This window comes from Ctenopharyngodon idella, chromosome 10, assembly GCF_019924925.1.
Source record: "Ctenopharyngodon idella isolate HZGC_01 chromosome 10, HZGC01, whole genome shotgun sequence".
Taxonomy (NCBI): Eukaryota; Metazoa; Chordata; class Actinopteri; order Cypriniformes; family Xenocyprididae; genus Ctenopharyngodon; species Ctenopharyngodon idella.
In genome coordinates this window covers 12,167,699-12,192,208 of record NC_067229.1, presented here as the reverse complement: position 1 = coordinate 12,192,208, position 24,510 = coordinate 12,167,699, and the positions used below count along the sequence as shown (strand labels likewise).

Sequence of the window (24,510 nt, the reverse complement as noted above, 5' to 3'; positions counted from 1 at the left end):
TACCCTCGATTTACGATTTTTTTTATTTTGTAGAAACCATGGAAACACCAAAGACGCTTTAATATATTATATCATAATCAGATGCAGCTTTATTTTTAGCAACAGTAATACAGCATTTTCTTCGTCATACAATATGTTTTAAAATTAATTGCATGCCATTTAGCAACACAAGCCATCCAGTATTTATTAATATGAAATTCTAATATCGATCTAGCTTGCTGCAGTGTGCAACAAGTGTCTCATAGCAGCCGCCGAGCGAACACTCAGAGTAATGTTATAACATCATTTTCAACACACTCAAATGTATCTAATATGATAAACAGCACTGATTTACCCCACATACGCTTGACCGGAAGAAGCGGAAGCGGCGACCGCGGCATAATAAAAGTTCCGCTGCTCTTGAGCCGTGTGTCGTGCTCGTCTCTCATTAGCAATCGCTCCAGCGGCCTCGTTCAGCTCTCACAGCACTCGGCCCTGCACTGCTTCATACTACAGTAACGTTAATAATCTTATCCATAAACATGAGTTCTGCCTGAGATTCTTTTCCACCGGCTGTGAGGTGAAGACAACAACTCCCATGATTCCACGCTTAATCTCTGCATCATCTAGCTATGGCTTTGATTTGAATAGGTGACCTCTAGTGGCGAAAAATTACATATTGTGCCTTCAAATGAAATAAATGACATTAAAATTCAAAGTAATCACTTTGATAATCTAAAATACTTTTCGGATGTAACTGTAATTTGATTACCATCTATTTAAAATGTAACTATAATGAAATACAGTTACTCATATTTTGTATTTTAAATACGTAATGTCGTAACATGTATTCCGTTACTCCCCCCTAATTGTTTATTCATTATTTAGCTGCTCACACAGCTCAAGATGGACATTATTGACTATGAATGGATTACTTGAAACAATCATATTTTTGTTGATTATCTTCCAAAATCATTCTTAGAGCATTGATACCTTGTGGTGTTAAATGTTTAATTATCATCATGATGCACATTTTTCATCTGGACTCAAAAAAGTGAAAAAAAGATTAGTGCTGTCTGAGCAATTAGCGCTGTGTTTCTCATGTGACGCAACCTTCCATGTACGTTGTTGTGTTGTGATCTGCTGTCGCCTCTTTTTGTAAATCTATTTCTGTTCAGTTGAGTGGGAGGTGTGATTGTGTTTGGGTTGGGGGGGCTTATTCATGTTGCTTCTGTTACAGTGGCACCCTGAGGCGGTTACTTTCATGAAGACAGATAAGCTCACCGTGAAAATCCCTCTCTCTCCCCTCCACCACGCCGCACGAGTACCACCCTAGCCTTCTCTTCCTCTTTCTGGAGAGTTCTTTAACCTTGATGAGTGAGATGAAGGGGTCAGAGAGGATAGACAAGTGACTGTGCTGTTACAGTGTATGTATAGAAAAAACCCACCCCTCCTCCTTGTCAGGATCAATATGGCTAACAGAAAGCTGGGCTAGTCAGGCATTGAAGGTGGTGGTGGGTGTAGGAAAGCTCTACTGAGGGCCATAAAGAGTCTTAAGTGCACCTAGCTAGCGCCTCTGCTTTCGGCTGTCTTTACACATAGCAGTCATAGGCTCGCTTGTTAATACCAGATTTGTGAGATTTAACATGCTCTGTGGTCAGAGCTTTGTGTCTGTTTCATTTGGTTCTGCCCTACTTGAGAAGATCTGTTTTTGTGATCTGCTTCTTTTTTGAGGGAGCGCCTTGAGTGTTTTTTTTTTTCTTTCTTAACTTGTGGTTTTTCATTATTCTTACATTTAATGACAACAATGTGTTGTAGGCATAATAGACACCACAGTGTAAAGTATGAGACCGTTTAGAAACTACTACAAGTTTGTTTCAGGAAGTGTGTGATATTGACGTGGCCTTATTTTGTTCATTGGCACTTGGATCCGGAAACTTTATTAGACCTTTTTGCTTTAGATATGGAAAAGAATTTCATGCTTTTAAGAGCCTCCAAAGAACTTTTAAATGGTAGTCAGTGATAAAAGTTGCTTTATGCTGGCATGATGGTGTAGTTAATCAAAGTTAAAGGCCCCGAAAAAGAAATCGAAGAATGAACTGATGTGATGTCATTTCAAACAAAATACAAAACGAAGTTCGTTTTGTGTTAATTTTGGGAGTTCGAAACGGCTTGCCAAAGTGAACTCTTAGGAAAAAATTGCTCCAGCTGCAAAAACACCTTCGTACGACCATTGGTCCTTGACTATAATGTAATAGGAGGTGTCCGCTGAGGCTCCGCCTTCTTTTACGCGGAACTCTTCTCTGACTCATTTCATCTGTTGAGTCCGTCAAGGTAAGATCTCCACGGGTGAAAACATGAACACACTGGATAGCCGCTTTATAGTAGAAGATGAAGTTGTGTTTCTGATGAAATGAGGCACTGACACTGTTTTTCAAGTTTGATACTGTAAAGCTGCTTGCTTTTAAGCAATCTATTGAATAAAATGCCATATAAATATATGTGACGTGACTTTACTGGAGTGCTAATTTGCAGAGCTCGGGCTAACATGCCCATGTTGTAATGATCAGATGCTTTTCTTATGCTTTCCATAAAAAAATGCTTGCTGTTTTCTCATTTTTGTTGTTTATTTTGTTACTGAGAGGAAATCGCGCAGCACATATTTACATATTCATCTAAACGCCGCTCTCAGCAGTTACATGTTCGATAACAGTATATCGCTGCTCATGTATTTCGAACTTCGTTTTACCCCTAAACGAAGAACGAAAAAGAACTTCGCCGTGAGTATATCGGGGCCTTAACTCAACTCCTTGACTTGTTTCAGTAAGGGTAATAAATTGATACTTTGTCCAAAAAAACAAAACAAAAACGTTGTATAATCGTTTACTTCCAGTCCTGTGCAAAATAATAATAATAATAATAATATAGTATTATATATGTTAAATACTCTTATTTATGATTTTATATAATGTATTTGGATAATGTACAGTCAGCCCATCATTATCGCAAAATAAACCCTTTCTGAATGATATAAAACTCTTTGGGGTTGTAGGTTTAATTTGTAAATGTACATTATCCCTTGCTTGTTAGCTATCATTAGTCTTCACTAGTCCTGCAGTCATTTTCCTCTCCCAGGTGGTTGAGACGTTCTTCTGCTTGTAAGTTCTCCGCTCAGCTTAGGTAATTGAGTTGAGTGAGAAGTTAACCACCCGTCTCAATGGCAAGGAATCCTGGTGCCCCTCCCTCTCAGGAGGGTCACATTATCCAGCCCCTCTCCCACCGGTGTAATCCCTTCCACCGGGACAAAGGACCTACCCACGGGCCACAGAGGTACATTAACCCACCAGCCAGCGAGCCCTCTGACCTGAGCGGCAGAGCCCCGCTCATCCAGCCCAGCTAACAGCTACCGGCACTCGGCACATCAAAGCCGAGAGCTGAGCTCGTGTGTGCGGTTACTTATTCATGCGGGCCTGGGAGACAGTCCGTGGAGATGAAACGGCAGTGGCGAGGAGACCCACTGATGTGCAGAGTGGAACAGCTCCCCTGTGGTCTCAGTAAGGAGTTAGAAAAGCCAGATTCGACGCTGGTTGGTGCTGTGATCTATGTCGCAGCGCTGAGGGGATATCTGGCCCCTACATCAAACATCTTGTCCCAATAATGCGGCCTGTTATCAGAGCGAGTGATGCCCACAGCTTGGCTTTAGCTGACTGTGTACTGTACTGTGATCTGCTGTAGTTGAGCTGCAGCATTTGTGATGTGGAGATTATGTCAGACATAACGGCGACATGTGAATCCAATACACTGTGAAGGCCGTGGAAGAAGGATATTTCAGTATTGTTGATCTTAAAGCACATAATGTTACAGTGAAGTGTGTAATTTCTGAGACCAAACAGAATGATTGTTTTCAAACTGGTCTCAAGAACCACTCCTCTCGTCTGCTATTGGTTGGTTAAACAGGTAGCCACGCCCCCAAACACACACCATTGGTTGAGCCAGTGTTGCTATGCAGGCTGGTCGGAATGTTCAAACAAAAAGAACAATGTTTTGACAGAGGGCAAAGTGTTTACCTTTTGGTAATCAACCAACAATTGGCTTACTTATTTTTGAAGGGATAATTAAAGGAAAAAATCATATGATCATTTATTCACCCTCATGTCATTCCAAACCTGTAAGACTTTCTTCTGTGAAACACAAAAGATAGATATTCTGAAGAATTTTCAAAAAATAAATAAATAAATAAATAAAATTCCTATACAATAAAATATTTTGGACCCCTTTGACCTTTATTCTATGGACAAAACAAGACTTATTTATTCTATTAAAAAAGTGAATATGACTACACTACGTTTTCAGTAGTATGTGGACACCCGAACACCAAACTTATATGTGCTTGTTGAGCATTTAATTTCAAAACCAATTCTCCTCATTGTATTTAAAGGGTTTAATCCAGCGGAAAACATACTTTTGGCCATATTGCGTATTTGATGTGCTCTCCCAAAAACCCCCAAAAATGAATAATAATAAATAATTGAATGAAAAAATATGATAGAATATGTTTATACGTATAGTCTAATAATATGTGTGTTTAAAAGTATAATTCTCCAACCAGTACTGATGCAAAATAACTACCACATTGTGTTTCTCCTTCACGGGCTGCAGTGAGATGCAGGGGGCGTGTCCTTGGCAGGGCCACACCCCCGCTGCCCCAGCATCAGTCAGAGATGGAAGAGGAGGTGAGGTTGCCATGGGAACAAATGCTCTGTATTAACCAGAAGGGAAACAAACAGTAGCGTTTCATAAAGTAGTGTTCTTGAAAAGCAGGCTTGGTGTTGTGCAGATGCCTTGAAACTGGATTTCTTTTGAAATGTGTTGGAGTATATATGTGTAGTATTTTTGTAAGGGCAAAATTAGTCCCATTTAGTTGTGTGTGTACTGATGCTTTTTTTTAGTTTTGTGTCAAGTTGTGTTGCAGTAAGCATCAGATCAGATTTTGCAGAGGTCTTCTTAAACCTCTGCAACATTGCATAGGAACTCACAAGGGCAGATTGATTGGCCTTGCTATTGTAAAAGTGAGAGGCAATGCTTTGATATATTTTTCTTTATAAAAGTTTTGGCAAATACAGTCCTTGGATTTTCTAGCTTTTTGCTAGTTTTCCACATCTGAAAAAAATTAAAGCTCATGTTCAGCACAGTGTACCGTAGTGTGGAGGAATAGTTCACCCAAAAATTACATTTGTCATTATTTACTCAATTTTGAAGAATATTGTTGATGCTTTTGTTCTGTACAACTAAACATAGAATGAAAAGGGCCTGTCAAGCTCAAACACTGAGTAGTAGTTCACATGATAAGTCATATTAGCTATAGCTTTGTGTGATCAACAGATAAACATTCAAACCATCATTGATAATCTTTCCTCATTCATGCTTGAGCATATTCAAACTTGCTGAATGACAACATTATGGCAAGTTTGACTTCAGTGATGACACCAGAAACAATTGGTATCTATTAAGTGCTCACTAGAGAAATAGGATTTGAGAGATACAGCAGAGTTTCGGCAAATAATTCCAATTTCCTTCCTTTAATATATATATATATATATATATATATATATAATTTTAGATGTATCATGATGTATATCTTCCTCATGTAAGATGTAATGACTTAATTATTTATTAAGATATCAAAAATACATTAAACAATATATTGTATATATGTTGGTGCTACAGTGCTACTTGTTGACATACAAATGCAAAGCATTTCTTCAAGAATGTAGCCACATATTTAGGATTAGGTGGGAACAAATGTAATTATTTGAGTATCAACCATGTATGAAAAAACAATATCTCAATACCTCAATATCTATGGTGTATACCGCATGGCATGTTTGTAACTATTTAATCTGATATTTGCAATGTTTTGCCTGCTGAACAAGTACTGCAAAGTTTGCACCTCTCAAATCGTCTTTTTTTCCACATCCCTCATCCTCTACTTCTTTCTGTCTTGCTCCCCATGTGGACACAGAGGAAAGATGGGAGAAGCTAGCGAGATATACTTCTCGCGGTAGTTGGATGTCAGTGGCAAGCCTGATCTCGACCGTGAGGCGACTGCAGCAGCGCCCTCCCTCTTTTGCTCTCTCGTATTCTCTCACGCTCTCCCTTGTAAGCTCCCTGAATAAATTTTTTTTTATCCATCGCCACACAGTTTCATTGTTCCCCTGTGCTTTGTAACTATGGCAGGCATGAAATGCACCTAAACGCAGAAAGCAGCTTCCCAGCCCCAACCTTCTTACCCATCCCCTCCGCCTTCTCTCCCCCCCCTCCCTCAATAATATTTATAGTGCAATCTTTTTCTCACCCCCATCTTCTTTTTAGGGATTTTTTTCCTTTTCTTTTTCACAAGTCCAATGCCATGCCCCAGCCTCCCACCCTTCCATCCCCTTTTTTTGCCCCAGCCCTCTCCCTTCGAGCTGACAGATACACTGTTCTCTCTTTCTTCGCCTTTCACCTCCCTCCGCCCGTCCTGCCGGCCCGGCACAATGCCGACGCTTTCTCCCGCGGCCGGCCGAATGCTGCCCTGAACTAACAATATCAGCGAGGCTGTCTCAATGCCAGGGAGCCCCATTGTGTGCTGCCAGAGGGGTGTTAACACCCATGTCTGGACCCAATGAATAGTATTATTGTGTCTGAGACATGCAGCTCGCCCCCTCGGTTGCACCCTGCCCCCAAACTCTGAAGCGGTCCCCCATTTTTCGGCACTTAACCCACTTTAAGACAACGTCATTGTGAGGCCTGGAAAAGTCATGGAAATTAATAAAATTGTAGAAATTGCGCTGTATAAGTGAAATATCTAAAAAGATGCAAAACTTATGGAAAGACATTTGTCAAGTTGCTAGCGTGTTAGCCAATGTTAGCTAATGTTTTTAACGCTTTAAATGCACAGTGAGTACATAAAGGAATGTCCTAATTTGCATGAGAATGGGCATCCAAAATCATTTAAATAATTTCAGAGAACGCCAAAAAGAAAACAAGAAAACATTCACCTCGTCTGTGATGTTTACAAGTTCTGTAGCATGCTTACCGCCTGTTTAAAGTCCCAGTTTTGTCCGCTGTACGGGGGAAGCATCAGCATAGGGGCTCTAAGTGCACTTGGCAGACAGTTTCTTTCAGCCTGACATCCTTAACTCAAAAAATCTCCTGCCTCAGCTTTTTTATTCCAAGGTTAGAAAGTTCACATTACTAACTGAGAGCAGATGCCAAAACATTCACCTTGCACATCTCCCTGATCAAAGCTGCGGATTGACATTTGCAATGGGCAAAATGCTGAAAGTTAAGCTAAACTTGTTTTCTCTCTCTCTCCCTCGCTGTTGTTTTGGCAGGAGTCGGAAGACGAGCGGAGAGTGGGAGTAGTGAAAGTGGTGGAGGAGTGAACCCGGAGCAGGTGAACACAGCTGCGGACCGCCATGGGCTCTCTTCCATCGGTCCCGACTCTCCGTCTTCGGGTCTCTGAGAGACGGCAGGGGCCAGCCAGGGAGCGTCGGAGTGGGCAGGCGAGGCAGCTCGCTTTCCCCGCCGGCTACCGGCTCCTCAGCAGCGAGGAGGGAGAGAAATCAATACTGAGGAGAGATGCTGCCAGGGGTCGCCCAACGCTGCCTCCAGCCATGGAGCCATGGGAGCCTGTGTGTACCGCTTTCTCTCTCTCTCAGCCCAATCTCAGTCAACTTGCATCAGCTAAAGAGAGGGCCAACAGCCTTGACGCTCTTCATGCAACACTGAGTGTGTGTGCGTGTGTGGTTCTGCCAGAGGGCCTTTCCAGGCTCGGCATCACTTGATAAAACTTTGCCTGCTGGAGAACGAGTAGAAAAAGAATGTCAAAGGTCTTTTTTCCCCAGTCTTTGATTCCTTTTTCGCTATGAGTGCACATTCCCCCTGACTGTTGTAATGAGTGCTTGACGGAGATCTCTTTTACGCTAAATCAAGAGGCCTTCTTCTTTTAGTGGTCCTCCTCCTAAGCATGCACAAAGTGCTCTACACCTGATGGGCCGGGATGAGAGAGCAGTTTGAATTCTTTTTCACCTTTTCCACCATGGTTTTACATGAATTTTTTGATGGTCGCCACTATTCGAGTGGCTTGGAAAAGGACTTGGTGAAGGGCTTGGCACTTAACTTTCCTGGGCACTTCATAATGGCTTTCACCCTTGACCGTGGCACTTGATGGGTATTAATGAAATCATGGACTAATGGAGAACAGTGCGAGATGGAGCAAGTTCCAGAAAAGTTGCTTCCGCAAGGCCGCAGGTCCTCTTCAGATATGGACGACTGAAACGTGGCCTGCACAAGATGCTAACAATTCGAAAAATGGAGTGCTGGTTGCAGTGGATAGTTCCTGTGTCCTTGGATGCTCAACAGGAACAAGTTGGATTCGGTAAGGAAAGATTTCAGTAATCTGTCATGCGTGGGTTCAGTAACATCATCTTTACGTTGTGTTCCAGTTGCTGGGGTGTCTCGTTTTAAGGTCCTGATTTGTGTTATGTTGATCGAACAAAGTGGCAGATGACTGTATAGATTCCCGCCACCCTATCTCATCTCCACTGGGCAGCGCCTTCGACAAAATGGCCGCCGATGCCTGCCAGCTGTCTCCCTGCCAAGATGGCGGCACCTTAAACACTGCCCATCTGCATAACCAAGGGCCAGTATGCAGATTCCGGATAATTGCATTTGCATATGCTTCTTTTCCTCGCCTGTTATTGGTGGGGCCAGTAATTCACGCCGCCTTTGAACAGGCAGGGCATATGCACATGTTTCCTTTATCGCCTGAATCCTTTTACAGTCTGTCTGCTTTATGTTAAGCTGCAGTAGCGTTCTATCATTGGAAATGGGTGAAAAATATGGCGTTAACACACACAAAGCATCTGATGCCTGTGCCATCTGTGACATCTGCGACTGGGTAGTCTAGCTACATAAATCCCTCACTCGCAGGGCCCGGTTCCAGACAGCCTCCCATAATGACCTCATTAGCATGCACAGCACTCCTCACTGTAGGCCCTGGTGCACTGCTGTGCCGTGGGACCCGACAATCCGCGCCCTTCACACAAACGCTCGCCGGGCAACATTGTGTTCCTCCTCACAATACAAAACTTCACACTTGTTTTATTACAATCATGTCACTGGAGCTGAAGATCTGAAAGGGGCTTAGGCAGTTAGCCTACATGCTCAGGGAGATGTCTGTGTACAATGTCTGTTGGTTTTTTCAGCCAGGCTAATGAAGTAGTTGTTGGGTTGAATCAGATTGTATTCATTTTTATTTTTATTTAATTTAAATTGATTTTAAGCTGTATGTGCTGTTTTACGAAAACACATAGGCCCGGTTTCACAGACAGGGCTTAGATTAACCCAGGATTAGGCCTTAGATCAATTAGTGTATTTAAGTAGCTTTTATAAACATACCCTAGGAAAAAAACATTACTGGTGTGCATCTTGAGACAAAACAATGGCACTGACATATTATAAGATATGCCAGTACAAGTTGCTTTCAGTTAAAACAGCTCAAACATGCAATTTAGTCTGGGACTAGCTTAAGCCTCATCTGTGAAACCGGGGGATAGAGTTTAAAAACGAAACTATTTTGAGCTTGAAATTGCAGCATTGTAGTAGTAAACTCGCGCAAAGACTAGATGGCAAAATGGTAAGAAATTAGCCTTTACAAAAATGCACAACCCAAACCCTAAACCTTGTTAATGTAATAGGAAAAAAAAGGTATAAAAGTAGTAGCTTTTCAAATGAGACAAATTGTAATATCTTGCGATTTCGCCATGTCGTAAGAACCATTACGAGTCATAATGAAGTGTGATGACTAGTTCCTGTCACTTACCATTTTGTTTCAGTCATAAAAGCCGAGAAATTCTGAAATTAGGGTGGGATGACTAGTACCGTACAGCAGTAAATAGATGCATTTTTCGTAAAGACTGCTCTATGATATAAGAATGATAAAGTAATGCAGAATAGAATACATAAAGAGACGTATTGCAAATTTATTAGGGGGTATTGTTTGGGATAACGGGATGTTTAGTTTCTATGTTGCTCAGCAACCGTAAACAACTTGACGCATTAATACTGAATGTTCATATTTTCTTGATTGTTTCAAGCCCCTTTTTTTTCATTTTGATTAGCTTTTTTTTTTAAGTAGCATATTGGATGCTAGTGATGCTAACGAATAACTGTGAAGTTGTCTGGAATAACTGTTTCTCTTATTGGTTGTATTGTTTGTGGTTCATAGTTGTAATATGTCTTGTGGGTGGGGTGATTTGGTTTAAATTGGGAGGAGAGGGCAGTTAAATTTTGAGGTGGGTGTGGGGTGGGGGGGCTTATGCGTCTGTCTGGACAAGTTGATGTCTAAAACGCATATTAGCAGCAGAGTGGTACGTCTGGGTCAAGCAGTCTGCGTTCGTTCCATATTTGCATATTTACAACAGCTGGGGAGCCCATATGTTTTAGCCTGAGCCAGACAAAATTATATATAGCCTGACACGCTAGCAAGGCTACCGCACCCCATGGCCCCCCTAAACAAATACACACACTCACACATGCCGTGCCATTCGAGTTCTCTTCAAAACACAAAAATACCCCCCTCCCACCTGAAGGAAAAAAAGGAAAACCAAAAAGCTTTTATGCTAATCGCAGCGTTAGCCATGCGTGTGAGTACACTAGTGCAATTATGCATAATTCAACGCAAAGCTAGGCTGGGAGGCTGAGTACAGTAAATCCTGTTAGTAGCCCGCAAAGGCGGGAAACGAAAGGAGGGGACGGTGGGGCGAGTGTTACGCCCATTAGGTGCCAGAATAAAGGCTGCATTTTCACTAAGACCCAGTGATATGTTAACCTCCCACCCCTGTTGTACAGGTGTATACATGTGGTGGAAGGCAGAAGGTTTAGGTGTCATAAGATTATTTATTTTATTTTATTTTATTTTATTTTTAGAGACTTTCAATTAAATGATTACAGCTGCCTTTTTATTATCTGCTGTAACAGCTACATGTACCAGGCTTCAGTTGTTCTCACAACATGAAACCACACTCCTTCTGGCTGTCTTACATACCCACTCGTAAACCTTTTACACTTCTACCTTGAAGGCCTGAAAGTCTTAAAGCTTAATAACTGAGCTGAACTATCTCAAACGAGTGGTATCCTGGCTCCAATGCTCTATCAAAACGATGACATAAAAAAAAAAAAAAACCCTTCCCTGCCTGTCTGCTATAAGCTTTTCTCCAATTCGTGATTAGCCTTGAAGAAAAACAGTCTGGACCGTTTTTACATTCCACGAGTGCTATAGCTTCATGTGAGAGCGTTGTGGCTCCCCTCTGTGCAGAGACCGGCTTATATGTTTAATGTTTTAATGTTAGCCGTTCTTTTAGTGCCGTCTCACCGTTATGATGGGGTTTCTATGCTCTGAGTGCCCGCTGCTTTTATTTGCTTGGTTATTGATTGAATGTGGTCCACCCACAGAAGTAATAGTTGCTAAAAGCATTTATTGGCACTGCTCAGTTCTGCCAGGGTGATATGCAGTTTTTTTTTTTTATTATTTGATTGTGTTCCACCTGTGATCAGACAAGTGGCTAGCCAGGCTAAAGACTCTGGGGAAAAAGGGAATCTGGCAACATAGTCATGCTTGTGTATTCATTAGCATGCATATTAGCAGCTCATTTAATAATATTTTAAGCATATTTACCTATTACCACAAAGCATTCATGGATTTTTTTGTATAATAGGTCTCTGTTTTTTGTCAAACCATTTAGCATTTAGCATGTTACCATGTTAAGCTGTATATGCAGCGTTTTAGAAAAGAAGACCTTAATAACTGATTTTGTTTGTTGCTTTTCTATTTTGTTAAGCAACTTGCATGCATATTACATGAATATTAGCAGTGCATTTTATAATATTTTAAGATTTTTAAAAATAATTCGGTATTTGTTAAATAAAGCATGTTGCATGTTAAGTTGCTGTGCAAAAAAGTAAGAACTTAGTAACGGGGTTTTATGGGTTAAATGCTAAACAGCTAAACAGCTCCCTATATGTGTGTGTGTGTGTGTGTGTGTGTGTGATTAGCATGTAACAGTTAACATTTAACTTTTGTTTAAGCACTAATAAGCTATTTTTAAAATCAAATACAATACATGCATTATCAGAAGCATCAAATTGTGCTTCATCTACACAACTTGATCTAAAAAGAGCTACTAGCCCTTTAAAAACACGCTAGCGTCAACCATGGCTGATTACAGTCTGAGGGAAAACAAGCGTTTATCCAAGTCACTGATTATGTCATTTTTAAGCCAAAACACAGCGCTGCGTGCGGAGTGTGTGGGGGCCAGAATTATGAAGCGAGGAGTGGAGTGTGTGAAGGAGAGAGCGGGAAATGGGAATGGAGTGCTGTTTGTATGATTAAACTGTCGGCTCGGTGGCACAGGCCACGTTGAAGAGCCGGGCCTGAGATTTGACCGTAATGAAAATGCCCCCGAACTGCACCCCCACCCTTTCAAAACGTTGCTTCAGACCAGCTCGGGTCTGTCCGTACGCTGAGAAGAGAAAGGAGACGTGGAACAAGATAGACAGACAGGGAGAAAGAGAGGGAATGAGAAAGTACCGTTCCGTGGCAAATGGTTTCGAGATGTTGACAGATGTAGACAGGAAGTGTAAGGTTGGGATGAGGGCTTGAACAAGTAGACTTCAAATTGTTGCTGTACCTCATATTCTGCCATTAAATGGTTAGTTCACCCAAAAATGAAAATTCTGTCATTATTTACTCACCCTCATGTCATTCCAAATATGTATGACTCTCTTTCTTCTGTGGAACAAAGAAGTCATTTTAAGGTTTTTTGTTCATACGGTAGAAGTCAATAGGGTCCAAAATGGGTTTTTTTTTCCAATATTCTTCATAATATCTTCTCTTGTGTTCTGCAGAAGAAAGTCCTACAGGCTTAGAACGACATGAGGGTGAGTAACTAATGACAGAAGTAAAAAAAAATTGGTGAACTATCACTTTAATGTTTTGTTCACACTGCACACAAATCAAATTTGGTTTCAAATCTGATTTTTAGAACTGATTGTCCATGCTGTCATTTTGCAAATGATGAAATCTGTTCTGTTTGTTCAAGTTTTTCTTTGTTCATGTTGATCATGACATCTTGTCAAAGTGCTAAAATCATGAGTAACATGGCAGAACATGAACAGGCCTTTTTGCACTTTCCTGCATGTCCAAAACCACTTGCTCGTTCACTAAATGGTAAATGTCATATCGTTAAGGAAAGAGTGATGAAAAATAAGTGTATTCAGACACAGCTCTATATGAAATTTTATATTTTATAAGATGTTACACACATTTCGCATTCTGAATGACAAAAGACTACTTGAAATCTGAGCGTTCACACAGAGACAAATTTTAATCAGAATTCGCATTGATAAACATCAGATTTCATGTGTTTTTGGTTGTTTAGACTACACAAAACTAAACAGATTTGAGTCAGATATCTCTCTCCTAACACAACAACAAACAACAACAACAACAAAAAGATTTTTGCTGCTTTCTATCCGAAAAAAAGCTTAAGATGTCACATATGAGTCAAAATCTGCTAAGGGGTAATAATGGAACAACAGTTTTTGTGATTTTCAGTATTATTTACAACATGATCTGCACTTAATTAAATTCCATAAAAGATTTTTTTGTTATAAGAGAAATTAAAAACAGCTTTGTGCATCAAAACCACTCCTTTCCTGGTAAAAAAATTTACTTTGATTTTCAAAAGTCAACAAAGCTGAATGTAACATTTTTGACAAGGCAAACATGTCAGTCTCTGAGTAGTATTTATTTTAGGTCACAAAATAAACTTTATCATGCTCGTTATCACGTCCGTCAAAAACTTTGTCGGTTGGAATATTAGAACTAAACATATATATACTCATTGGCATCAATCACTTCACTGAATACTTGCCAGCTAAGAAAAAAATAATTATTACCTTACGATCCATCTGTTTGCAGATCCACATCATTTGAATATCACGTCATCGATGTCTGTCAAAAAATAACGTGCATAATATATGGTAGTATTTACAAGAAGCGGAGGTCCAGGGCGTGCACGCATTTCCTGGAAAACCCATATCTACCGGATGTTTTGACTACGTCTTCGCTTTTCGAGAAGAGGGAGCAAATGGCGGCCTGAGCGGCTTCAACATGCTGTCTGTCAGAGAAGATAACGTGCATAATATATAACGCACGTGAGTATAAATTTGTTTTTCAGTCACTGAAATTGAATCGGAATGACCAGGGAACTGAGTGAAATACTGCACACTGCATGCTGAAGAGAATAAACGCCAATCCAATTGAAAAACTTCACTGGGTTACTGAAAATCATTCAACATGTGTTGGTTTTGACGGACATTTTTTATGCACAAACTACGCATTCTGATTTAAACATTCCTGATTTGACTAATTTTCTATTCTTGACTGATCTTTTTTTCATAATTTTAACTTTTAAATGAGTGATCTTGAGATGAGTCCCTGTAGTCGTCCAATTTTGAATCTCGTAAGCATAGATTCGGGAACTTTTTAAAAAATGTAGTTTGATCACTATTTTAGTTGTTTAAAAGAACAAGGCAATTATCAAAGTTTGATAGCATGTTGTTTAATTTTCCAATAAAAGATGTAAACATTTTTACATGATTTGTTATATTTAATTACTCCTTAGCAGATTTTGACTCATATAGGCCTACCAAGGACGATAACTATAACAATAGCCATAACTATAATGTTTTAATAATTGTTTAATCCAATGAGAATAGTAAAGTCCTCATCACATCTATAACAACACAAAAGAACGATTCTATGAAGTCACTTTCAGAATGATGTTTGATTGACAGCCAATCAGAATCTACTTTAAAGAGCTCGAGCATTTAGAGTGGCAGACAATAAAACTGAAAGCACACTTATAATAAACAGAACGTTATCGTTCCTTGGTGTGGACGCTAATATTGTATCATAACATAGTTATCATTCTTGGTGTAAATGGGCTTTTAACAAGGAGAAATAACGAGCACAGAAAACATTACTCTCACCCACATATACTAAATATTGTCTCGGTTGAGCGTGGGAACGAGTAAAAGTGTCAAATATTCAGTCATTCGCTGGCTAGACGGCCCAGCTGCTCTATTCAGCTGCAGGTGAAGAAGGACCCTAGAGGTCAAGGTCAGGGGGGTTTGTTGTACGGTCAGACGTCTCGCTACACCCCAAAACATACTTGACTAGCAAATAAGGGGGCGCATATTACTGTGGCTTCTTTTCTGCGCAAACCTAGCAACCATTTTTTTTTAAATGTGTTCATTTACATGATCCTAAGCATGTTTTAATGAAGTCCACAGACATTTATTTATAGCATCGGTTGCAAATAATCAACATCGCCACTATGCCACATTTGTTCCCGCTGTCCATCTCCTGCAGTGTAAACAATGATACCCCTTTAAGAGGAGGGCTTTTCTTCCTCTCAACATGTTTCTCCAAAGAAACCAAGTTTTTGAATAGCGGACGAAGACACCAGCCCACCCTCTGGAAGATTCCATTATCCATCTCCACCTATGCTTCATTAGCTCAGCTGAAAAAGTCCTCCCCACGCCACCCCCCCACCCCATACCAGCATCTCAATGGACCGGTCCCCATCTTTCCCAGAGAGCCCCTTTTCCTTGTCCTTCACCGTTCCCCCTAATCGTCTCAGCTCGCGCTGAAATCAAGCTTAGAAACGCCGCTGCTGTGAGCCTCTCTCCTTCCTTCCCCCCTTTCCGGCTCATTCTCTCACCTAGCTCACACACGCATGCACACACACCCACCCACTGCTTAAATCCCTATCAGCATGTCAACAAAATGTCCGCCCAGCTGGGGTTGACACTCGCTCGCCTCTAGGGCTTCACCTCCTCTTCGCTGACCCCCCTCGATCCCTCGTGGTCATTTGTTCTGTCTCTAGAGCTGCTCTCTGACTCAAGTATATGATGTTAGTTTGTGTTTTAATGATGAACTGGTTCTTGCAGAATCTAGTATCTGTGCACTCTGGCGGTCATCAATATGTTTTTTTTTTTTTTTTTTTACAAAAATATGGCTGACATAATGCTGATAATTATTTCAATATTTACTAAAAAGTGACTCAAATTAGAAAATTGTTGTTATTATAGTGTTGTTAAAATGTTAGTGTTAGATTTTTATGAAAATATGTAATATATATATATATTATATTTAATATTTTTAAATAATATAACTATATATTTTTTTAAAAATATATATATTTTCTAATTATTTTGTTACTAAAGTCTTATGTGAACTATTAAGGATGATTAAGGAAGTATTATTATTATCATTATTTATTAACAAAAACCACCAATACTACTACTACTAATATATATATATATATATATATATATAATTAGGCAAGTATAAGCAGAATATCGAGTTATCTATTTATTTTTACACATGTGGATGTCCTTTTGTGTATTTATGTACTGTATGTTTATGTGCATTGTAGAAATAATTAGGCATATGGACATATTTATACCTAATCTGTCCCCTAAAATCCCTTCCATTGGTGTTACCCTGGTGTTCGGTCTATACTAAGAAATAGTTTTGACTATTATTATTATTGTTATTCTTATATTATTTTGTTTACCTGACCAAAACATTTTTACAGTGCTTATCATGTTGATTTGCCTTTTTGTGTATTTGCATTATATTTGATTTTGCTGTTTTATAATATTCTAATGCGTTTGCCACATCCTGTCCTGCTTAGCAGCTCTTTTCTCATCTGGATTGTTCTGTTATGATTACGTAATTATGGGATTGCAGTAAGATCGTGACACTGTGGTAAATATGTGGCTGATTCTGTCGAGAAGCTGTCTGATCTGCCTGTATATTATGATTTTTTGGACACTGTCTCGCTCAGTGAAGTCTCAGCGGTGCTTAGTATCTGCCAGCGTAGCACAATTTGCATGTAAATGTATTCAGATGAAGGCAAGCAGGGAGACCACCAGCTTTGCTGGATCTTGTGTACCAGAATACAGGTGTCTGTAAAAATGAGTCGCATCCCAGCAGTAGATTATGAGAAGAAGAAAATGCCTGTATTGCCAGAACAGGTCACATAAACCCCCAATAAATCGCATCTGAAAGTAATTACATTCACCTAATGCTCTGTGATCCACACTGAATAATGAGTTTTTATGTTCATCTGACGATACGTCCATGCCGTTGTTTAGCATTTCAGACAGGCACATTGCAGGCAGCCATAAGGAAGTATCCAGGGGTCCTCATGCTGTCAGTGGAGAGAGATGGGCAAGGGAGGGAGCGTGATGGTCTACAGTACAGTACTGGCTGTTCCGAAATCTAAAGGGAATGACTAAACAGGTAGCATTTTGTGTATGGAGCTACTTTGTAAGGAAACTTGTTTCGGGGACCATAAATAATGATCATAAACAAATGAGCAAATATTAAGTGACGACAATGCTTTCGTTAATCCATAGAAAATTAAAAATATGAGCATTCACACTGACAAATTTGACTCTGGTTTCACACACACACACACACACACACACACACACAAAAACTGATTTTAGTTGCTTGTTGTCTGAATAAAGCTTACAATGTCATATATATGACTAAGCCAGAAAAACTATAGCAGATAATGGCCGCCATAGTACAACTAGCACAGTAAACATTACTCTCCCCCACGGTTGAGCGTGGGAATGAAATATTCAGTCATTCGCTGGCTAGACGGCCCAGCTGCTCTATTCAGCTGCAGGTGAGGAAGGACCCTAGAGGTCGAAGTCAGGGGGTTTGTCTTCTTGCTACACCCCGAAACAAATTTGACTGGCAAATAGGGGCACAATTATTACTGCAACACAGGATGTTAATGGCAACCCTAGGGAAGTCTATATTCTCCCTTTCCCTTTCTGTGCATCTCTGCTGTCATTGTTTTTCTTAAAGTTTTGCTTAAAGGTTGAGCTCTCTTTTATGGAGAGAGGGGTCTTATTGGAGACTGGATGCTTTTCTCCACTGGCCTTGCCTGGTGCCTGTCCCTCATTCCCCTTGTTATTTATAGCCCAGCAGAATACCCAATTGAAGCAAACAGTGATCCAGAGGCTTGTATTTGAATGCCTTTCTACAACTTTTAAAAAAACATAGTGTATGCTTACTATGATAATATCATCAGATGGCAGAATTATTACTGTAATATCAAATTGAAGTTAAATTTAGTAAAAATATAATATTATTAAGTGTTAAATTTTATTACATATTTTTAAATACATTTTTAAATAAAGATAATTTTTTTTACTACAATATTATTAAATACATTTTTTTGAGAATATTATAAAAAACACTAATTATTAAATTAAAATTAATACAATATATAATATTTAACATATATTTAACATCTTAATATTTTAATAAAATATTAAGATGTTAAATGTAAGATATTTTATTATTTTTATACTTTTTTATTTTTATTTTAAATATTTTAGGATAAAGAATTAAAAATTAAATATCTAATATTTTTACTATTTCTTAAACAATATTTTAATAAAATGTAATTTTAGTTTTACTTTAGCGTGCATGTCAAGATAGTTCTTTCATTATAAATTGTAATTATTTTAATAAAAAAATGAATAACAAATATTTTAATCGAAAATATTTTTAAATAAAAGAAATTAATAAATATATTTAGTAATATTATATTTTAATAAAATATTTATTTTAATGTGATAATAAAGTAATAATTCTGCCTTCTGATATTAAAAATATATTTTAAAAGCTTTATTTAGTTACTATTTATTATAAAATAATTTATAAATAATAAAAATTTTATTTATATTTACTGTGCTATTAAAATATATTAAAAACTAGATATTTAATAATATCTTAGCAATATTTAATCTATATTTAATTTTAATGGTAAATATTTAAATTTTTCTTAATCACTTCAATAATAAATAAGATAACTGTTCTATTTAAATGGTCTAGTGGGTAGTGCATGAGCTCTGACACATTGATCTGTGGCACTCCTGTGGATGATGCAAGTTCAAGTCTGGCTCACAACATTTCCTGCCATTGCTGCTCCCCATCACTTTCTTTCCCCTCTCTTGACAGTATGTATCATTAGGCAAAGAGGCCTAAACTAAATGAAAACGAATGCAGGTCATTTCAGCTGCATGATTCCAGGCTCCTCCTCTTCCCTGCAGAATGATGCAACTAACCAGTTAGCAAGCCGTGTTAACTGAGCAAACCATTTTTTATTCAGTGCGCTGGACGTTTGCCCGTATGAGCGTATTTAGTGAGCATATGCTTCCTTCCTTCCATACAGGGCCTCCCTTCTGCGCCACCTTTATTTCAAACGCTGCTCCTCGTACAAGCCCGATTCATGACTGAGTGATGCAGAATTAGTATGCAGCCAACAGCTTGCCTCAAATAATAGGACCCAGGAGCGGTAGCAGAAGTCCAGGGGGGTTAACCAGCGCTCTGCCCCTCACCCTCCAGTCCTGGATTCAAATCTTAATAGGACATCAGACAGGACTGTCTGAATCGAGGACTATGCCCCCCCCCCACACACACACGCACAAAATCCCTGCCTGCATCGTAGGCGCCTTCCTTCTCTGCGGAGGGGGGTCCCAGATGGGCGATTCCTGCCCCCATCCAAACGCTGGGTACATTAGACCATCTCCTGGCGGCTTTGGTGCGACTTGTCCTCCCAACCTGTTTCCTGCGGTTGCTAGCCTAGCATCAAGCTAGCTGTTTGTTTACAGTAGGAGAATTCAAATAAATCACATCGTCCAATAAAAATGTCCTGTAAAAATGTCCTGTTTCAGACCCTAGTTGGATAATGAACCTTGCATCTCTGTAGTGTAAGATGAAGGTGAAATAACTTTAAAACTAGACTTTTTAAAAATCTTTTTAATCTTTTCTTTAATTCAATACCATAATATTGTACATTGTGTGTGTGTGTGTGTATGCATGTATGTGTGTATATATATATATATATATATATATATATAAAATACAATTATGGCAGCCATGTTTGATTTCCATAACGCATGACTTTGTACCATGACCAAGCAGACTAGACGTTGCGCTTTGATGATTACGCAGGGTCAGTCGTTGAGCTGTCTGCACCTCAATCCCCAGAGGTGATATTAAGCACCCTAGACTGGAACCAACAAGCACCCCCACCCCCACAGCCCTGAGGTCAATCCCAGTGCCCAGACAGTCCTTCCCCTGACCCCTGTCTGGCTCTAGGCTCGGGGTCAAACATCACGGCTGATAAAGTCTGCTTCCCCGCCCCTTCAACCTGCGTGCTGGTAAACACACACGTGCCATGGCGTGGCGGCGGTAAAGCAGCACACACGCAGCGTCATCCCCGCTCACGTGACTCTCAGCATCCCGGCATCCCTGCCATGTCAATCAATTCTCAACCCCCTCCCTTCTCATCCGAGTCTGCGCTCAGGCCACACCTCATTCAGACGGTGTACAGTGAATGGCTTGACGATTCGCAAAAAGACACCTATACGCTGTAACAAACTGTTCATGATAGGATGTTGTGATTGAAACTGGTACTAATTCTGTCATATTTTCTTGTGTCTCCTCAGGTTTTGTGGGACCACAAGAGAAACTGACTAATTCTTGATCCCAGGACCACCATAGACCATCAAGAAGAAATATTTTTCCTCTTTTTCCCCTTCTATTTATTTTTCTATTATTTAATTACTGTACATAACTGTTTTCATTAAGACTGTGTTGTTTTTATGGGATCTCTTTCTTCATCAAGTAAGTATTTTTGGACAATAAAGGTAAGTTCATTATTTGAATAAAGATTTTTGAAATCTACAGTACAATGGACAGTTAAAGATACTGAGAGTTTGAATTACTGCTAACTTGAAAATTGTACAGATAGACAGACAGATATATGATAAATAGACAGATAGATATGATAGACAGACAGACAGACAGACAGACAGACAGATAGATAGATAGAAAGATAGATAGACAGACAGACAGACAGACAGAGAGATAGATAGATAGACAGACAGACAGACAGACAGACAGACAGATACAACAGATAGACAGACAGACAGACAGACAGACAGATAGACAGACAGATAGATAGATAGATAAATAGACAGACAGATACAACAGATAGACAGACAGACAGACAGACAGACAGATAGATAGATAGATAGATAGATAGATAGATAGATTTAATTTCCATTTCACTAATTTGTGCCTAATTGCCTTGTATTAAAAATAGAAAATTACTTCCAATAAATTCTGAAAAAAACAAACAAACAAACAAAAACCTTCATTGTTATCTTTGTGATTATTTTTTTCTGTGTCTTGGATTTTTTTTGGCTCTTTTCATATGGAACATTTTGGTGTCCTATGAGTAGTGTTCCAAAAATTAAAGTATCGTAATTAGTAATTAGATTACTCTCACAATGGCAGTAAATTATTCATAAATTATTCATGATTCTCCCTACTTCTACTTTTTTATCTTTTAAATTTTCCTTTCTAAAAATATATATACGTTCAGAAGGTCTTCCAGGTTTGTGGAATTACACACACAGACCAGCCACTGAACACTGAGACCCACACAGCATTTGATCACTGGATTTACAGAAATCAGCTCACTTTTAAGAAGTGTTTTCTCAACATTGCAACACTGAAAGTCTAATCAACTCCTGACAAACACATTAATTATTATTTGAATTTTCACTCATTGAGTCATTTAACCATGTATTACTTTCTTTGGAAGGTTTTGTCTTTTTAAACATATTAAAATGTAAAAATTCACATTATTTCATATTTACATGCAATGCAATTCCCTAACTTTTTTGTCAGCTGAACCTCATTGACCTAAGTTAGGTTAATAATAAAATTAAGTCAATGATAATAATAGTATTAAATAAAATTAAGTTCACGGTTCTCTGATGTTGGTTAATGGTCACATGACATGCAGGTAAACATAAATTGTTTTTTTTTTTTTTTTTACTTTTAGTAAGTGTTTTATTTTGATTGTTTTTATTTCAAAATTATTTATTTTAATTTAAAATTTTTATGATTTAATTACTTAATAGCTTTTCATTTAACTCAGAAACCCCCTGCAGTTCCATCACAAACCCCAGTTTGGGAAACATAATATTATGTATTAGGTTAGATTAATGTAGTATTTAATGCACTTCATGTTTTTGATAACAAAGAATTGAATATATTTTCTTTCTCTTTGTATTTTTATATCAATATCGTACAAGATTATCCTATTCAAATCAATGTGATACACAAGTTAGGTCAAAAGTAATCTAAAAGTAATCTGATTACATAACCTTAAATGTGTAATGTAGTGGATTACTAACTATTTTTGTCATGTAATTTGGAATCAGAAACCAATTACAAATTGTAAGTAATCTACCCAGCACTGAGTACAAATCCTATATTGTTTTGTTGTGAGAATAATATTAAACATGTTTTATGAACTACTATATTACATAATTATCCCAAAAATGAAAATGGTCCCACATTGGTGATTTTGGTCTGTCCCACCTCAAAGGTCATGATTTTCTTAACTGCGTTTAGCAATTAAAATCATACAACTTTAACATTTTTTTCATAATCTGTTGAATTGCTATTAAACAATAATTATTGAGGTAATAAGTTGTTAAATAAAGTGATTAAGTTATTGACTAATTTTCTTTTCCAACAATGTAATATTTCTCAACCCTGTTACTGCATGATTCTGGGGTGGAATTATTTTTAAATTATATAAATTGCCTATTTAATTTTTTATTACTGATAGGATTATATAGACGATATATATATCCTATTACTGATAGGATATATATAGGATTCAGAAAAATCACACAAATCAGGATTGTAAACTGTGTTTAGAAATGTATTTGGTAACAGGGTTGCAAAACTTGCTAACTACAATGAATAGAAAGTAAGCTACCTCATATAATATTTACTTTGACCTGACCTTAAATTGACAATCAGCATTTTCTGAAGATTAAACCACCTTACCAAAAAGAAAAAAAAGGGGGAGTTTTGAATTTTTATTTTGTATCTTATTCATGGAAAGTGTCTTTTGTCAGCTATTAGGATGAACTGAGTCAGAAACGGTGAGTTTCGCTCAGCCAGAAAGTGTTCATTACCAGAAAAGGAATCCAGTTGACTCAAACACACACACATCAGGCTTCTCCGGTGGCAGTCCTACTTCCTATTGTTTTCCTTTAACTGTTAGCTCATGCACTGGTCCAGTGCGCTCCAGTGCACCTACTGAAATCTGCCCCTCTTCTCAAAGCGCCTGCGGTCACCCGGCCACACTGACCCGGGATCAGGGCCAAGCCACCCTGGCCATGACTCAGCCACCAGGAGGCCAGACTTTGGCCTGAAAGAAAGCGAGAAGGAGAGATTATCCTATTCTGGGCCGGTCCGACGGAGGGTACGGTGGTATTGACCAGGAGGGGCCACCCATGGAGCGTCCATTGAGCCATGAGATGGTCTGATATACATGCTTACTGAGCATGGCAGATTCCCTTACTCTCAACGGGATAAACCCACAGTGAACAAGCCTCTTTCGGAGAGATTAGGGTGGCAGCTCTTGTCCCCTTGTTCACCCCCATCCTCTGCCCAGAGACAGGGCTCAAAAGCTCCAGTGAAACAGTTCTTGGTGGTCTGCCAAGACGTTCATTGTCTTTGCCATAAGAGGTGAGGAGTGAGTTTGGCCATGAAGTCCAGCAACCTCTGACTGTTACGCCGTATTACATTTAGGGTTCTTGTACCATTAGATGAGAGAAAAGAAATTGTTTAGTCGTCTGCATGTTAAATACTGAATACAAACACCAAGGTATAACAATAAGAATAAATATAATTTTGATGTTTTCGTGTATTTAATTACTAGACATGATCTCCCTTTAACTGTTAAAAAATAAGTTAAAGATGATTTTGTCAACAAATTCCCACTTTTCATGTCACTATTTTATGAAAGTCAAAATAACGTTCAAAATTGTTTTTGAATTCACTGGATGTTGGTTCTTGTTTTAATAATAATAATAAAAATAATAATAAATATTTATATTTTATTGTCAAATTAATTATTTTTATAAATGGTAACCATTATAAAATGTTTATTGTTGATTGTTGAAATATTTCATGTTGATCACTCTTCCTTATAACAAGATGAAAAGACACAAAGAAAAAACACTTTTAATTTGAAAATTTGTTTTTGTCGTGACTTCGTTCATCTTTATGGTGGTTTAATAAATAAATAATAGTTATTTATCTAAACAAACGGATCTGAGAAATATTTATTTATTGGAAAAACTTATTATTTATATACAAAAGTGTTTGTTCGTAATGCAGTCTGTGATGATGATGAAAATGTCTCAAATAAATAAGTTTGAATTAGTAGACAGATGAAAGAGTGAATGTCGATTTTGAGTTGAATTGCATAAAACAGTCAAATTATAAAA

At 38.5% G+C, this 24,510-nt stretch overlaps 1 protein-coding gene across 5 annotated transcripts in view; it reads left to right on the top strand.

The window, feature by feature from the left end:
- The window catches only part of gatad2ab (GATA zinc finger domain containing 2Ab), an 82,178-nt gene that overhangs the window by 20,242 nt on the left and 37,426 nt on the right, over positions 1-24,510 (top strand). For all 5 annotated transcript variants that reach the window (XM_051909413.1, XM_051909410.1, XM_051909412.1 and 2 more), the window contains one exon: positions 7,356-8,401. In XM_051909413.1, coding sequence (XP_051765373.1) covers positions 8,317-8,401 — 85 coding nt within the window. In that variant the 5' untranslated portion in view covers positions 7,356-8,316. The remainder of the gene's footprint in view (positions 1-7,355; positions 8,402-24,510) is intronic.